This window comes from Lygodium microphyllum, chromosome 9, assembly GCF_053477565.2.
Source record: "Lygodium microphyllum isolate KBCC chromosome 9, Lygodium_microphyllum_v1.1.10, whole genome shotgun sequence".
Lineage (NCBI taxonomy): Eukaryota > Viridiplantae > Streptophyta > Polypodiopsida > Schizaeales > Lygodiaceae > Lygodium > Lygodium microphyllum.
In genome coordinates, this window is record NC_141143.1 from 25,807,171 (window position 1) to 25,825,220 (window position 18,050).

Here is an 18,050-nt window from a genome sequence, read left to right on the forward strand (position 1 = left end):
TTTCTGCGGCCCAATGGATTCCTCCACATAAGTTGGGGAAATTAATGTTGCGTTGCCAAGTTTTGGACTCCTCCATGACGATCAAGGATTGTACGAGTGCCACCATCGACCTCATCATCATCATCACCACCACCATCATCACCATCATCTAAGCTTCTTTCTTTCTTCACCCTTCTCCTCCTCCTCCTCCTCCTCCTCCTCCTCGCGCTTCTGTTTATTGTTGTCGTTGTCGTCGTCGTCATCATTACCCTCGCCGTTTCGTCTCCTTTTGGCCTTCCCCAATCTTGCATCGAGTCCCCTCGCCTGCTGTTTCCGTTAGGCGCTGTGCCGTTTCCCCTTGCTCCAGTGATGTCGCCATGATTGCGGCTTCCCGTGCTTCTCTCGCGTTCGGCTCCGTCGAGCAGCAAGCTGAAAGGAAGAAGAAGAAGAAGAACAACGAATACCCTGGCCATTCTATCCCTAGCTGGTCGATGCTGAGGCGAATTGGATCGTCTTGGACACTCGATTGATGGTTCTAGCGAGATTGATATGCAGTTCGACTAAGGTATTTGCATGCCATTGATTCGAATATGTCTTTTTCAGTGCTGCTTGACGCTGCCTTTAGATAGGCGTGCCCTACCAATGACAAATCAATGCCTGTGGCTGTACGAATAAGGCGTATCTATGACTTTAACGCATTCAGCTTAATCAAATGACGGTTTTTTCAGTTCAACTGTGCCGTGCAGCTCATAAGAGAGTGGCGATTTGTATGCTAAATAAGATGTTGTCCGACGATGTTAGGACTTGTTTCTTTGGGATTGCTTCTCGTGCAATTTTGACATACTCAAGTAATGAAAATGCCATTGCATGTGGAATCGTTTGCAATCCGCTTTAGGGTATTCAGATGCTATGTTTGAACAGGGTGGTGGAAAGCCTATGATTAGTCTTTTCCCTTTGTTCCAGAAGGCTTTCTGTCTCAAAAAAACATGAGGTTTAAAAACAAGAATTACTTCTGACATAAGTGAATATCAGAAAATTAAGTCAGCAACATACTTAGAGATTCCAAAATCCAAGGGAACTTTTAATGCCTTTACTATGCCATAGCCATTCTTCTGTATGAAAGGATTGTCTTCGTGCTCCTGTAAGTTACCAAGCAGTTGCAAGTATTGCACCACTTGGTGCAACATTTTGCTAATGCTTTCATCTCAGACAATTGTTCTTTCAATGAGGGCACATGCGAATAATTTCTGGGGAGCCAGCAAGTCTCTTTGTGTGTGTTTAAGCTGCCAAAACTAGTTTCATGTGAGCATGTAGCTGCCAGGTTGTATGAAACGTGTATACATTGTCTAAGGTTCCATTCATTTTCAGTTTTCAGGTTTTAAGTTGGACCAGTGATGGTGTTTCGTGGTCGTGGTAAATGGAAGCTATGTAGAATGCATGCAATGGTACAGTCGCAAAAGCAGGTTTACAATTGGATATAAAATACATGCCTTACATTGGGATCTTAACAGCAGCTCTTTCGTTTATTACAAAGTCACTTCTTCATGCCGTGTGCTCAACCATTTTTAGCTCTTCTGGCTCCTTTAGTTATACAAACCACAGATAATCCAGTGCAAGCAACTTTGATCCAACAGATGGATGTACCAAGTCTGTTGGTGAATGTCAACCTGTTGGAGAAGCTATCTTTGGCGTCTGTTGTGTTAGATAAAGTTGACTTAGTTTGGGTTTGTGAATATTGTACGTTGGTTCGCAAACCAGGAGCGGCAGTAGGCCATCAGCTCAGTGGCATGTTCTTATCTCAACTTCATCGCTACACGTAATGGAGGTGGACTCAGCTTTGAAGTCATACAAGATGATTCAGGCACGAAGATTAGACAAGGATAAACTAGTTTCCCCAAGAGGGAGGGAAGGTTCTCCAAGTCCTTACGACTTTTGCAACAACAGGTAATGACAAAATGTTTTGTCTGGTAATCTTGTGTTTTTAAGTTTTTAACTTGGCCAATTTGCATTTTCATCTGTTGGGCATTCTTGCAGGAGCGATGATGAGGAGGATGATCACCATAGTGAATCTGAAGATAGTTACCATAACAGTCACGATCGGGATAGGAGTACCGTTTCTGTAGGTAGTGATGAAGGATTGCAGCAACATGCAAAAAGGGCTTCTTTTTTCAGTGAGTACTATGAAGGGCCAGAGGAAAGTGCAGACTACAATAGCTTCTATGCACCTTTGTATCGAAAGGCCTCAGGTTCTGAGGAGACAGATCTGCCTCTTGATATTGAGAACAATGACTTGCTCTGGGTACCTCCACCACCTGAAGATGAAGATGATGAGATAGGGATTGGTGGGGAAGATGATGATGATGATGATGTAGGGGGCGTTTGGGGTTCAACACATTCATTTGGTAGCAGGAGTAGCGGTGATAACAGGTGCAGAGAAAAAGCAGCGACCGAGGAACAACGGAAGGCCATGCGAGCAGTCGTAGATGGGCATTTCAAAGTCCTGGTTGCACAGCTTCTCCAGGGAGAGGGAATCTCTTCAGATGAAGAGGAGGGTTGGTTGGACATTGTAACAGCACTCTCGCTACAGGCTGCTGAAGTTGTGAAGCCAGATACAAGTGTAAGTGGAGGCATGGATCCTGGAGGTATTGTAAAGGTTAAATGCGTGGCAACTGGGCGGCCTAGTGAGAGGTCAATGCTTTAACTTAACAATAACACATCAATTTCTATGTTGTGAGAGAGTTTCGGTCTTTTCTTAATTTGTTTTTGTTTGTTCCAGCAATGTGGTGAAGGGAATTGTGTGCAAAAAAAATGTAGCCCATCGACGGATGACATCATGCTATAAAAATCCAAGGTTACTCCTTCTAGGAGGTGCACTTGAACTTCAGGAACATCTTAGCTCTATGAAGACCATGTTAGAACAGGTATGGTGTTTTGTAGATTTTCTACTTTACTCGATTTGTTGTTCATGTGTGCAATGGTAGCACTTTTTCCTCACCTGTCTGCCTGAACAGAAGGAAAGGAAGCTACAAATACTGGGTGTACAAATTCATCTTATGGCATTTTGTGTGTATGTATTTCTCATCTTAATTGACCTGCAAGCCAAAACTGTGAACCTGCCAAAGGAGACAGCATATTGCTATATCATTCAATGACTTTTGCCATATTCTCACTTGTAAGGTTCAGAACCTTAATGAGCTGAGGGGCCATAATGGACCTATCTACAATGGATTGAGGGGTAAAAACATGCTTCCTCTCTTAACCAAATAAAAAATTCAATGATGTCTACCTCCAACATGGTACAAAGGATCTCTAGGGTTCTTGAAAGGTCAAGCCTTGGTGAAAACATCTGCTACATTGTCCTACATAGGGACATACTAAAGTTTGAGGGTTGCCTATTGGATTTGCTCATGAACAAGATGATAATGGACCCCACTATGCTTGGTTCTTCACAAGAAGACTAGGTTTTGAGTTAGGGCAACTGCACACTAACAATTGGAGTAGATGATGTCAGAGTGAAGCAATGCGGAAGCTAATGACTGTGACAAAGAGTGAAGGGAGAGAGAAGAGAGAGAGAAAGGGACAGTGAAACATAGAAAATCTGCAGTGAAGAATGTTGTATAAGATTGCAGAATTATACATGGGTGTAGAGAGAATATTTGCGTATGTCTCTTCCTTGAGGACCTTGATCTCCGTTAGCCTGAGTGTTGTCTCCGTCTCTAGCAGGCTAAAATTTGTCAGATACAAGTGATCAAAATTGCTGGAAACTCAGCCTTTAAAAGGCTGAAAAGAATGCGTTGTAAAAATGCCAAAATAGGCAGGTTGTCGGTTGCATTTAATGCAGCCGACTGCATCGACAGTCGGACGGACAATCCGACAGTCCGATTGCTGCCACGTGGCAGGGGAGTTGATTGCTAACACCCCCTCTCAGATCTTGGACAAGGTAGTAGATGTAGGGATTTGGAATGTGGATGAAGCAAAGCTTGGGGAAGTGCCTTCAAAAACAAATCTGCAAGATTGTCTTTAGTCTTACAGTACTCCACATCAATGGTGGCATCCAAAAGCTTCTCCCCGATGAAGTGATACTGGTTCTCGATATGCTTCATCCGGGCATGGAATACGGGATTCCGTGCTAAGGCAATGCAACTCTCATTGTCATACCGTCATGGATGCTCTCTTGCATTTGCCTAAAGACGAGCCTAGGCCCTAGGGTGAGATGGTATCACTAATGAGTTTTTTGAGACCTATGCCACTCAGTTCGTTGCACCTTTGATAGCCTTATGCCAGTAGATTTGGACAAGTCGACACATGCCTCCATCTTGGAAGGAGGGTTGATTGGATTGATTCCAAAAGTGCCATCCCCATCAGCCTTGAAGCATTGGCGATCAATCTGGTTGATGGGCTCTTTGTATAAGATCTTTACCAAAGTCCTAGCTAACAAACTACATGGATATCTTCCGAACATTATTCACCCTACTAAGTATGGATTTATTAGAGGGCACAATATTTTGCACAATATCTTGAATGTACAAATGGGAATAGATTAACAGTCCTTCTTGGGTTAGTTGATGCAAGGTATGGGTTTTGGTTCAAGAATGTCTAGACTTATCAATACTATCAGCATGGATTCCTCTTCAAGAGTTCTACTCAATGGTGGTGTCATGACACCCTTCCCCCTTTGTTGGTTGGTTAGGCAGGGTTTCCATTGAGTCCTTGTTCTTTGCCTTAGCCACTCATACCACTTTGATGATGATGTCTCATCTAGCAGCCAATGGTGAGGTGGTTGGACTCTCTCCCCCTTCACAGGAACAGTTGGTGGGCTAGGCCTTCGTGGACGACAACTTCATGTTTCTTAAGGTTGATCTAGATAATATACAAAGAGCTTTGGCTACATGGGACTTATTCGCCCTTGCCTTGGGATCGCACATTAATGCCTCTGAGTTGGCCCTTATTAGTTGCACAGAGAGTGATCTCCAGCCTTGGATTGGCAAGGCGAGGTGGTGCTTAAAGGCTCTGTTTTAAGGCACTTAGGGTATCCTTTGGGAGTGTAGGTTTCGCCTAAAGTGCTAATGGTAAGTTTGTTATTAAAAATCACAAGCTTGGCCTTTTAACATGAGATTAAAAATAGTAGAGACAATCATGATACGGATGATTTCATATTACCTTTCCTTGCTTCCTTAGACAAAGTCTCATACATTGTAAATTACTCAACCTATCCGGTTTTTTCTCTGGAAAAAAGGTTCTACTTAGATGGGTATCTCCTAATTCCCTAGCACCGTGTTTGCACTGCTAAAAAAATGGGTGGTGGGGCTGTTTTGGATTTAGAGACACATATGATTGCTTTTCGATGGTTAGTGTTCCAAGCTTGGTGCAAGGGTAGGCCTGTGGTCCTTGATTGCCAAATTTTTCCTTGAGACTCGAGGTATCAAGCATGGGAACACGAGGATTTTTGCCTCATGGTGGCATGTGCTTAATGCCAAACAGCCCATCTTGTGAAGATATGCTAGGGTTTGCATTGAGGAAAGTAGCATGTACGACTAAGACTGAAACACAAAGACTCAGATAGAGACAAGCAAAACTCAAACCCAAAATGCAAAATGCAAAATGCAAAAACTCAAAACTCAAACATAGAGAGAAGAAACTTTGAAGTGAATGAATGCTCTAAATGAATGTAAGAGTGTACAGAATGCCCAAAGGTAGAGCAACGCAGTGTCAAAGAGTGAGATCCACCGGAGACGGATCCCAAGTCTTGTGACCACTTGTTGGAGTGTCAAAGTGCGGGAAACACCAAACACTGGTTACTAGAGTGTCAGGGAATTGAGGCGACAGTAGGAGAGGTGTTTGTCGATGTAGATGGCTCGCTAGAGAGCAAAAACGTAGGTACTACAGCAGTTGCTATGTGGGAGAGATGGCAGCAGCTTGTCACCTGGCATTGGATGTTGAAAGCACACGCTGATCAGGTGCTATGATGATGCACCAGATGGAGACCTCCAAACAACAAGGCGATGGTTGAAAACAGGCTGTCTAGGGTTGGATAGTGATGGGTTGCAGTTGGTGATGGCTGGACAGCAGATGGTAGGTGGTTGTTGGCTGAAATTTGCATGGTAGAGTGAGAAACTTGCACAAAAGGATAAGGTTGAATGGTAGGCAGCTTGTCTATTTATAGATGTTGAAGCCTGAAGGGTGCTCCAAAAATTAGGGTTTTGGGAGACCACTGAAACTTTGTTAAACCACACACTAAAATTTTATTTTTTGTTAATTAAGCGTGTTTTGGGGTTGTTTAAAAATGCTAATCAGCTGTAAAGCGTGTTTTAGCTCAACACATCCATATGAAGTCTTCTATGCTATTGAATCATTTGGTCCACTATTGGAGATCGGTCCTTGCTAAATATTCTTGGCACCCACCTTTGGATTGGGAGGTGGCAAACTCCCTAAGAGCAGAAGTGTTGGCGGTTGCGAAGCTTCTCCCTTGGCAAGGCAAAGAGGAACAAAGGTCAATGGTGGAGGGCTCAATACGGTTGTTGATGCTCTTTTACTTGTCAATGGGGTTGTTATGTCCTTTAGATGGGCCCGATGCTACTTTCATGTTCCTTGAGGCTATCACAATTTGTGGAATGCCATCTCCACGTGGGCCATGGAGCCTCTTCCCTCTTTGGACCAGGAGACCCCTTGGTAGGAATGGTTGATTAGTGGTCAGTTGCTTTTGGGTCGTATTTTTGCGAATCAAATATATCATTTGCTCATTTGTGATAAGGATTGGCTTGTTTAGAAAGGCAATACCACATTGGGTCTCTAGAAAGGCTGAGTGCGGTGGAAATTTGTGAGAACGACAGGTTGGCTTAACAAAACGCCTTTTCGATCTGAGGTCTTCATTTGGTGAGTGTTGATTGGTGTGCTTCCTCTTGCCTCGATGCTCTCCAAGCGAAGGATTTCCAATGGTTGGTTCTCTTTTTGTCATACGTTGATTGAAACCCCTTGCCATTGGTTCCTTACTTGCCCGGTTGCAAGGAAGGTTTGGTTGCTACTATTGGCCATTTGGTTCAAACTTTTGAGTGGGTTGGGATATCGATGCTTTCAAAGGACTAGGTCTTTGGACATCCCAAGTTTGTGGACCCCGTGCAGGTAAATATGAAAGTGCTCTTTCCTTTCTTATGCTTCTAGGGTTGTTGGCATATATGGACCATGAGGAATGCATTCATCTTTGATGCTTCATTGAGTGTGCAAAGTCATATAGCCCACTTGAAAGGGCTGCCTCATTGGTAGCTAGACTTGATTGAGTTAACAGATATTCTCCCTAGATAGGATTTGCTTGCTTGGCAGACTATAGTTTCTTTTGCCCCCCTTTAGTCACTTTGCTTCCTTTGTACCTTCACTGTGATGTCTCAGATTTTACGCACAATGGCCTAGAGACAATCTGTATCTTGTGGCCATGTAATCTTATACTCTTTTTCGTAATTAATACAATTACCTTTTACAAGAAAAAAGAGAGAATTTTGAAGTGAACGAATGCTGTAAATCAAATTTAGTGTATAGAACGCTCGAGAGCAGAGCTGAAGTGGGTCGGAGTGTGTAACGTGTCCACTAACATTCTCTAGGACACGTCTTAGCAGTCCATCGGAAAGGTTGTCTAGAAGACTCCACCCGGCACTCCCATGGAATGTTGCGGGTTTTGTAATCTAGGACTTTCCGCGTCTGCCCCGTAACGGAAGTGTCCTGGGCGCTTTCCACTTAGGATCGAACGGAATTGTTTGGTTGTTTGCTAACAGCGACTAGCGTCAGACCTGATCGAACTACTTTACGCAGAACGCCCGGTCTGAAGCGGATTCATGCTGCACTTGGTTCAAGGAGAATGGGAAACGAGAGGGATGCAAGGCTCGACCTCTCTGCCAAAAGGCATAGTCCCATTCCGTTCCCCTAAAACAGCCTGAATCGGGTAATCGGTACTTCCAAGTCATTGTTCTCCTTGCTTGTTTTGGTGATGACGATCATCCTCTGCCCATCGAAGATCTTGAGAAAAGTTCCCGGCTAACCGGGACCACCCATCCGTAGGACAGACCCATGGTCCATCCTCCGCACTTTCCTCGGTTTGTTTTAGTTATGTAATTACCTACCACATTAGTTTGACACATACAAACAGCTTCCTTGATTAACCCTGTTAAGCACTGGTTCCTTCACGTAATCTTATCACAGGACATAAAGAAAACAATGCCAAACAGCTCCTTTATTATCATTTTATCCTTTTATCTTTGGAATACAAGGAGTTCCCGCCCGTAGGCGTATTCATAATCTGCCTGAAGGCTATCCAGTAATCCTTCCTGTGATTACTATCCCAAGTTTCCGCCCGTAGACTAGTATGCGGGCCTCGAGATCTAATCCCGAGTCACGTTAGTCTCTTGTGCAGGACCCGGAAGGCGAGGGATTTACAGCCAGAGCCCCCCCTGGCACCCAAGCGTCCTCCTGCTCCAAGCAGAACTCAACGGAGAGACCTCTCACGGCGGGTTCAGTCCACGTTCCCGGCGCGGTTCACAACCCCCTTGGTTAGGGTCAGGCAGGCAGTCGGGGGTAACTGAAGCTGCCTCTCAGGCACCAACCTGAAGCTTTAGATATATTTTCATCCTTTAGTTCATTGAGCAAACAATGCAAACAGTCCTTTCTAAACTGTTACAAGCACAATCAATTTCAATGGTCGTTTAGCTGGCAAACTGTTAAGGATTGACTCCTTATCTCCGAATGCAACCCGCATTCGATCCGGAATCAATTGCAACTTAGCAAGATTCCTATCATTCTTGGGTTAGGGTCATACCCTTCCAATACATTAGGTTTATTGTGGCAGGATCCAGCGACCATGTCGCTTTAGTTTATTGTCGGTCATTTGCTTCAAGGCAAATACTTAACTTTCCTAATTAATCAAGCCTATACTTTGTAGTCTATGCTCTCGAAACTTATGCATTGGCGAATCATACAATCTTTCCTTGGTGCACGATAATTTGGTTACTAACTTTTCCTAGGACCTCCTACTAGATCTTACATCAATAGTCGTACCTACAACCTTGTTGTTTATCCTTTTTCATCCTATGCTTTTACACCTAATTACTGCTCTTAATGATTGACCTTTTTCTCATGACAACTACGCAATTTCTAACATTCTCCTAGCCACGAAGTCGTTGGTGAAACACAAGCGAAACTAGTGTTATTCTATTCCATCTTATAACTATTTTGCAAGTCATACGTTCACTTTAGTACCCTATTAATTCTTTCCGAATGAAACCTTATGGCGCTTAACCTTTTCCTATGAAATCATTACGAGAGGTATGTTACCTAATGTGCAGTATACGCTTAATCTACCATATCTAGGATGACAAATAATGCACATATAAATTCCGTTTCCTTGCTTAGGATTAGATTCCTTACCTTGATAAGGTACCAACTACATGCATCTAACCCTCTAATCGTTCAATCTTTCATAATGTTCAAAAGATGCATTTCTTTCAATTTCCATATGCAAATTAAACGTAAAAGTGCAATTTCCTTTCTAAGCGCGCCTAATCATTTCCTTATGCGGAATTAACACGGAAGAACCTGGACTTGTGGAGTCGGGGTGATGTCCACTTGCACATTCGGAGTCGAGCCTCCCGCGGTCGCCTCTTGGGATCTTTTTGGAGCCATTGCACACGTAGGTTAGGTTTCTGAACTCGCTTTCGTCGCCTACGGATTGTTCTGCTTTGACACGCAACCTTCCGGCCTTTGCTTTCCTCGTAAGCGGAAGATCCTTTTACGGTAGGTCGCTTGCGGAGAAGGGCCTTAAAGGACTTCGCGGGACCCTTTTCGTCGGTCTAGTGGGATCCTTATAGACCCTCTTCAATTCCCGAAAAAAAAAAGGTGTTGATGGTCCTTCTTCGAAATTGTGGTGGGAAAGTGCCTTTGGAAATGGGTGGAAAAGGGTGGAAAAGGGGTCGTGGGAAGGGGGTTTAGTGAGGCCCCCTATGGAAGCTTCTAAGGAAGCTTCCAAAGAAGCTTCTGAGAGCACGTGGGGGCGATCAGTGTGGCGGACGGAATGGTGGCAGCTGCAGGAGACCGGCGGCCAGGGTGACAGCAGAGACGGACTGGGCGGAGCTGGTGGCAGCACGGCGGGCTGGCGGCGATCAGCACGGCGGTGGCCTCCACGAGCTTCCTCCCTCTCTCACAGAACCTCCCCTTCTCTCCTCTTCCTTAAGCACACCCCCTTGATGGGGGTGTTTTTATAGCCTTGGGGGTGGGGAAGGGGGTCTCCACCCACGTGGGGAACTCCCCCATGCAAACCCCCACTTTGCCATCCTCCCCCCACACACTCCCTTTCCTCCAGCCATGCATCGGCTGGGGGAAGGGATAAACATAAAAAAAATTTGCATTTATTTAATTAAATTGCCCCTCCCAAGAGGGTGTTTCCGTGTGGCTTGCGGTTTTGAACACCCGGTTCGATTTACCATTCGCAGAGGACCCTATTTCCCGCGTGCGGCTCACACATTACGCGGCCAATAATTTAAATGCGAGAGATACCCTTTGCACAGGGTTTGCATGGCGTGCGGGAAGTAATATTTACGGTACGGTACATGGAAATATTACAGAGTGTGACGTCTATCGGGGATGGATCATGAGTGCTGTAACCACTAGTTGAGATGTTGGAGTGTGAGAAATTGCAAAACACTGATCATCAAGGCAGTAGGAGACCTAGGCGATAGCAAAGGAAGTGGAAAATTCAGGTAGACACAATTACGAAGTGGAGATCAGCTTGTCGCCAAATTTGGAGTTGAAATGCAAGTTGATACGGGTGTGGATGATGGGAAAACTGCTGGCGACAATTGGCAGCTGAAAGCAGTATGAGGCCTCGAGGCAGCAAGGCGACAACAGGGATGGAGATTCCAGGTGTTGGACAGGATGGTGATGATGTGGCAGTAGTCACATGGGCTGGACAACCACTGAATGGAAGGCTGATGGCTGAAATCTGCCCATGGGAGTGAGAAACCTGCACACAGGGATAAGGATGAATGGTGGGCAGCTTGTCTATTTATAGATGCAGAAGGATTCTCCAAATGAGGGTTTACATGTGGGGCACAAAAACTCTCTGGAACCACTCCCTAGTTAATGAAACTTTTGTGTAGTTTATTGTTTTGGGGCTGTTTTAAAGAGCTAATTAGTGGATAATGAATTTTTAGCTCAACATGGTGATTGCTCCAAACAGTTCTACATGATTCAGAAATGCATAAATCTGCCCTAGAATCATCGTAGATTGCTTGTGCTTGTCCAAGGGATGACTAAATCTCTAACACCCCCTCTCAGTTCTTGGGGCTCAAGGATCTAGAGTGGTGTCGATGAAGGCATGAGGAAGAGCCTTCATAAACAAATCTGCCAAGTTATCCTCCACCTTATGATACACCATATCAATAGTCTTATCCAAGGTATTCTCTTGAATGAAATGGCATTGTATCTCGATGTGCTTTGACCTAGCATGGAATATGGGATTCCGTATCAAAGCAATGAAACTCTCATTGTCACAATGAAGTGTAGTAGGACCTGTCTAAGGATAGCCAAGCTCTCCTAACAACCTCTGAAGGCACGCTATCTCACAAGTGGTAGAAGATGCAGCTGTGTACTCCACCTTTGTAGATGATAGGGCAACACTGGATTACTTTTTATTACTCCAAGAGATAGTGTCTATACCCAAAGTAAAGCAATGACTGATCATTGATCTCTTGTGGTCAATATCTCTTGCATAATTTGAAATTGTCTAGCCTTGTGGAATAAAGGTTGAATCTCCTGTACTTGTTGGATGATAAATACCTGGTTTGGGGCTACCTTCAATAACTACAAAGTCTTGATAGCAACCTACCAATGAACTAGCTTTGGTTCACTCATGAATCCTGCAAGCAAATCTACAACACAACACAAATCAATTTGAGTATTGAGGAGCCATATCAATGACCCAATCAATTGCTTGTAGGAGGTAGTATTTGTTGCCGGTGAATTTGAATGGGTTGTAGCCTTCTAGTTTGGATCCATGGGAGTAGAAATAGATCGACACCCCTCCATCTCAAAGATGGTCAAAAGCTCTTGCACATACTATTGCTCAAAGATGAAAATCCCTCTCGGATCCGTTATGAAACATTCTCCTAAGATTCAACTTGCACATGAGACATGACACAAGCTATATCCATGAATTAAAGGGATTGAATATCAGACTAACCTCCTAGCCATAGAGCCAAATGAGCTCACCCTCAAGCTTGGGAGTTAGCAGAACTTTGGGTCACGACCACGTCCCAAGGGTTAGTGTCCCAAGCTACTGGCCCACACTATACCTGTATATGGAGGTGTCAGCCAATGGGCCAAGAATGCAAGAGTGGTGATCACACAATCAATGTGCACAATAGGGCGTTGAGGCCTATAAATAGGACTCGACTACCCTAACCCCAAAGGGCCCTTAGTACATTTGCACCAAGTCACTTCATGACCATTATGACCGATGCTACTAGCGCATATCTAGATGATCAGGGGCATAACACTTCTCTCCTTATGAATGATTGCTGTCCTTAGCAATATCCTTAGGGGTGAAGTAAGTAAAATGATTCTTCAACAAATGTGCCAATTCCTGAGTAGCCTCTACCTTTGGGCAGTTTTTTCACTTGACCAAATACTCGGGATAAATTGTTCGATGGGATTATTTAGTCCTAAGGTCAACAACCAATTTGGGTTTGAGTGGAACATATCGAGCAATATCCTCAAGGGGTGGGACTTCCTCAATTAGAAGAATTAGTTCACATTGTCGTAATCGTTTTTTCAAACGACTTAATGTGGAACACAGGGTGAACTTAGATTTTTGAATGTAAACCCACCTTGTAGGATACACTACTTATCTTCTTGGTAGTCTAGAAAGGACCACAATGCCTTGAAGACAGTCCATAGCACTTGTTGGTAGTCATTGAATTGAAGTTGTTTGGGACTTTAAGGTAAACCCATATGTCCTTTTGGAGCTCGAGGGGTACAGTGTTGATTAGAATGAAATGTGGCATGATCTTGGGTGGTTTTAATGCTTTCCGTAGCAATTATTAACATCTTTTGCATATCGTGCAAAAAGTCAACTACGGATTGCATTTTCACCCCTTGAGCTTTGTGGCAATCAGTGATTTTGTGTTACGAGGACATGAAATTTTGTTTGCTTTACTTAACATTTGGATTAATTTCTAATCAAATGTTTAAGGATATTTTTGAACGTAAATCTAGCTCATAGGTATGCTACTTATCTTTTTGGTAATCTAGAAAGGACCACAATGCCTTGAAGACAGTCTATAGCACTTGTTGGTAGTCATTGAATCAGAATTATTTGGGACTTTAAGGTAAACCCACATGCCCTTTTGGAGCTGTTGAGGAGTACGGTGTTTGTTAGCATAAAACGTGGCACAATCTTGGGCTGTTTTGATGCTTTCCATAGCAATTGTTAACATCTTTTGCATATTGTGCAAAAAGTCAACTATGGATTGCATTTTCACTTCCTTGAGCTCTATGGCAATTGGTGGTAGTGTCACGAGTATGTGAAATTTTGTTTTCACTTCCTTGAGCCCTATGGCAATTGGTGGTATTGTGTCACGAGGATGTGAAATTTTGTTTGCTTTACTTAACATTTGGATTGATTTTTAATCAAATGTTTAAGTATGTGTTGCACATGTGAAGTGCAACTAAGATTATTGCATATTTAAGAGCCTAGGACCGGAGGAAATTAACGGATGTTGAAGACAAAAGTTGTCTTAAGTAATGTTGCATAGATATTAGGTGGTATTTGGTGCGAGAAATTGGTCTAAAACATTTTATTAGCCATAAGTGTTATTATTAGCCACAAGTGTTAGTTGGTGACACTAGGGATTTGTCATTCAATGGTACTTGATGTAATGAGAATATCTGAAAAAAAGACATTTTAACCTAAAAATTTGGGGGCTAAAGAAGACTCATGAACACGTGGGAGATAAGTTGGTTGGTCATACTAATTTTTGGGCACTAAAATAATTATTATATTAATTTTCAAAATTTTAAAGCTGAAAATTGATTTAATAATGCAGCTAGTGCTTAAAAATTAAGTTTGAAAGGTTACCACTTGACATACTTACCAATGCAAGCTAGTGGAGGCTATTGGGAGGCACACAGAGAGAGAGAAATAAAGAAAGTTATATTAACGTCTACAACACAGAGAGAGAGAGAGAGAGAGAGAGAGAGAGAGAGAGAGAGAGAGAATGCATCTTCCAATCATGTAATCTTGTTCTTTATTACAGAAAAGAGATGAAATGAAATGATTTATTAAAGTCTACAAAAGGCTAGAGTGACCTATGAGACCATGAGCCATGAGTTACAACCATTTGTGATGATACAACTATTCAAAAAAAGAATAGTAAATGTAAATGAGTAGTAACAAAAAGCTAAAGAACTATAGAGCTAACAACTAATAGAAATTTCTACTTGATGCAATCAAGAGTCATAATGTTATGAGGATGTGAAATTTTATTGCTTTGTTTAGCGTTTGATTAAAAGTTAATCAAATGTGCTAACGAAACTTGCATATGTGAGGTGTGAGTCAATTATTTCAATAGTGTGGGACTTAGGACCCTGAAATATTAGTTGGTGTCAAAGGCAAAAGTTGTGATAAGTTATGTGTCAGAGATCATAGCCTGTCCAGTTGCAGCAGTCGGACCAGCAGCACTGCTGCACAGTCGGACTGTGCAGTTGGACTGCCACGTGGCAGTCCGACTGCCTGCAGCCACTTTTACCAGGCTGCGCCCCAGTTTTGAGCCCCATTCCAGGCAGTTTTTCGCCTATTTATTGCTGACGTTTTTCAGCAGTCTCCCGATCATTCTCTGTCGCAGATTACAGACCGGTGCCGTGCAGATCTCTGTCTCTGTTCGCAGATTTCAGACAGCAGACAGTGCAGACTGCAGCAGACTTCGAGGTGGACAGCAGGTCGCATCGTCGAGGTGGAGACACGCAGTCCAGCGCACTGCCCCCGTGTATATCTTTGTATTCAGCATTCTTTATACAGCAGATCTTCAGTGTACACTGTCTCTTTTTCTCCCTTCTCTCTCTGCGTTCTTTCTCTCTCAGTCCTACGCTTCCGCACCGCTGCACTCTGACATGGTATCAGAGCAGTGTGTGAGGGCTGACTGAGCGCAGAATCAACCTGAAGAGGAGTTTCCATCGCGACACAAATTTGCGTTTTTTTTGCGTTTAAGGGCAGACAGGAGGGCTGCGCCTTGGAACAAGGCTGAAACGAGTGTGGGCGCACAGGAAAGGAGTACAGGTGGTGGATTTGCTGCTGTTTACTGCTGTTTGACGCGGAGAAAGTTTGAGTTTCCAACCTAAAAGTGCAGGTTTTGCTTTTTCATCGCCTCCGGCGGGTGAAGAAGCTTCGGGACGCAAAAGAGCCTTAGCAGGCTGAGTTTACCCAGTCAGAGGGGGCTGCTTTTGCGTTTGAGAAGGCATTGCAGGTGAAGACAGAGATGGACTTGGAGTTCCAGGCGATTATGGACCGGAAGGTGCCTGTCCTACCGGCTCTTCCTACAGATCAGAAGCTCGACGGCGACAACTACCGCATTTGGCGCGTTATGATGTTGGCCATTCTGGAGTCCTATGATTTGGCGGAGTTGGTACAGGAAGATATTGACCGGCCTTCGGTAAGAGATGAGTCCAAACTCTCTTCCGATGCTCGTGCGGAGTTGGCCAGGGCCCAGTCTCATTGGGACAAACTGAATGCCAGGATTCGATCCTTTCTCTTTCTATCATGCACTACAGCCGTGATCGCTCACATCGAGCACTTGACGGTGGCTCGTGAGATATGGCTGGAGCTTGATCAAATGTACAATCGGATGACCCTGATGAAGAGGGTTTCTTTGGAGGTACAGATGCGGACCTTGTCCGTCAATAAGTCTTCTTCGCTAAGGGAACACATTAACAAGCTAAGGCAGCTACAGATGCAGGTTCAGAATGCGGGGAAGCCGATCTCCTCCGAAGACATGGCAATTACACTCTTGTCCCAGTTGCCGCCACGATTCGGTACATTTTACTCTGCCCTTATTGCTTCGGGGCGAGAGTCTACTCTTCGGTGGGAGGAGTTGGTTCCTATGGTCTTGGACCAAGAGGAACAGTTAAAGGGACAGAATGCTTCCAAGACGGAGGCGTTGACAGGTCAAGCCTCTCAGAAGAAGGGGAAGGACCAAAAGAAGAAGAAGGGGGATAACAAGTCCAAGAAGGACAAGGAGAAGGACAAGGACAAAGACTCCACATGCCATATTTGTGGAAAGACTGGCCATTGGAAGAAGGATTGCCCTGACAAAGACTCGAAGGACACCAAGAAGAAGGAAACCAAGGATTCTGGAGCAGTGGCTGCACCCTCATCAGCTGCATTTCTACATCTAGTTGTCATTGAGGACGCTTCACCGAATGCTTCTGATGCTGCGATGGCGGCTTCCCAATCTCGAGAGTGGATTATTGATAGTGGTGCCTCACGGCACATGACTCCTTCATCAGATGGTGTTGCCCAGCTGCGACCTTCACGTGGGCAGGTTCTCATTGGAGACAGCTCTTCAGTTTCTATTGCAGGTCGGGGTAAGATGCAGCTTATTCCGGATGGACGAGGTGGCACCCATACTTCAGAGGTTTTGCATGTACCAGGATTGGGGTACCATCTCCTTTCAGTCCATAAGATTTGCTCTCTTGGTCTTCTGGTGGAGTTTGACAGTTCTACAGTGCGAGTCCTTGATCGTGAATCGAGGAAGGTTCTATCATCTGGATATGAGGAGAACGGCATTTACAAACTGAAGTCTTCCACTGCCCTCTCTACTCTTCTTCTTACCTCACAGTCACAGTCTGAATTATGGCATGCTAGGTTTGGTCACTTGAACTATGACTATCTTCGGAAGGCGTCACGGGGACAGCTTGTTCGAGGGTTGCCGGATATAGTGGTGAGCCAGCAGCCATGTGTCTCCTGCATAAGGGGGAAGCAGCATAGGGATGCCATTCCCCACACCGCTTCGCGGCGGTCTACTTCACCGATGGAGTTAGTATCTACGGATCTATGTGGCCCTATGAGGAATGAGTCCCTGCGTGGGAGCTCGTACTTCATGCTGATCGTGGATGACTATAGCAGGATGACATGGGCCTATTTTTTGGCACTAAAATCAGAAGCTTTCTCGCACTTCAAGGATTGGCTTCTCTTTGAGGAGAACCGATCAGGCCGGAAGTTGAAGACCTTGCGATCCAACAAGGGAGGTGAATTTGTCTCTAATGAATTTGCTCGGTTTTGTGCAGATAGAGGAATTCACCAGGAGTTTGCCAATACGAATACTCCACAAGAAAATGGTATTCTCGAACGGAAGAACCGCAGTGTGATCGAGATGGCGCGCACCATGATGGAGCACCGACAGACCCCCCAGGTTCTGTGGGCCGAGGCTGTGGCTACTGCAGTCCACATTCTTAATCGATCTCCTACTTCGGCCGTGGAAGGGATGACTCCATTTGAGGCGTATTTTGGGTCAAAGCCAGATGTTTCTTACTTTCGGGTCTTTGGGTGTGATGCCTATGTTCACATTCCCAAAGCTCACCGTGACAAATTCGAAGCGGCTTCCCGCAAACAGGTATTTGTTGGCTACAGCTCCCAGTCCCAAGGCTACCGACTCTATGATCCCGTCAAGCGGGATGTATATACTAGCCGTGATGTGCGGTTTGTGGAGGTTCCGGCTTCTTCAACGGGTGAGGAGCATCCCGTTCTTGGAGATCTAGGGGAGAGTTTGGCTCCTTCTACAGTTCCACTGGAGCCTGTGCCGTTTGATTATGATTCTGTTTCTGACACAGAGTCTACTGTTCCACCGGATCCTTCTGAGGAGTTACCACCGGTGGACATTCCAGAGTCTTCTACTGATGGAGAACGACGAGGGGAGGTTCGGCCTCCTCCTCGCTGGGCCCGTGACACACTCCGTGATTCAGGGATCGAGGGGGTTCCTGAGGAGTGGGGACCGCAGGATGGTCCGCGGCGGTCACGGAGGCACCATGCGCATTCTTCGGAG

The 18,050-nt window shown here is 44.7% G+C and overlaps 1 protein-coding gene across 2 annotated transcripts in view; it reads left to right on the plus strand.

The window, feature by feature from the left end:
• The first annotated feature begins 315 nt into the window (after positions 1 to 315).
• The window catches only part of LOC148030884 (1-phosphatidylinositol-3-phosphate 5-kinase FAB1B-like), a 64,881-nt gene continuing 47,146 nt past the window's right edge, over positions 316 to 18,050 (plus strand). The window contains exons 1-4 of one of the 2 annotated variants that reach the window (XM_087684421.1): positions 316 to 544; positions 1,348 to 1,923; positions 2,014 to 2,667; positions 2,756 to 2,900. In XM_087684421.1, the coding sequence (XP_087540547.1) occupies positions 1,799 to 1,923; positions 2,014 to 2,667; positions 2,756 to 2,900 (924 nt within the window). In that variant the 5' untranslated portion in view covers positions 316 to 544; positions 1,348 to 1,798. The remainder of the gene's footprint in view (positions 545 to 1,347; positions 1,924 to 2,013; positions 2,668 to 2,755; positions 2,901 to 18,050) is intronic. The other variant, XM_087684422.1, reaches the window with a different exon arrangement.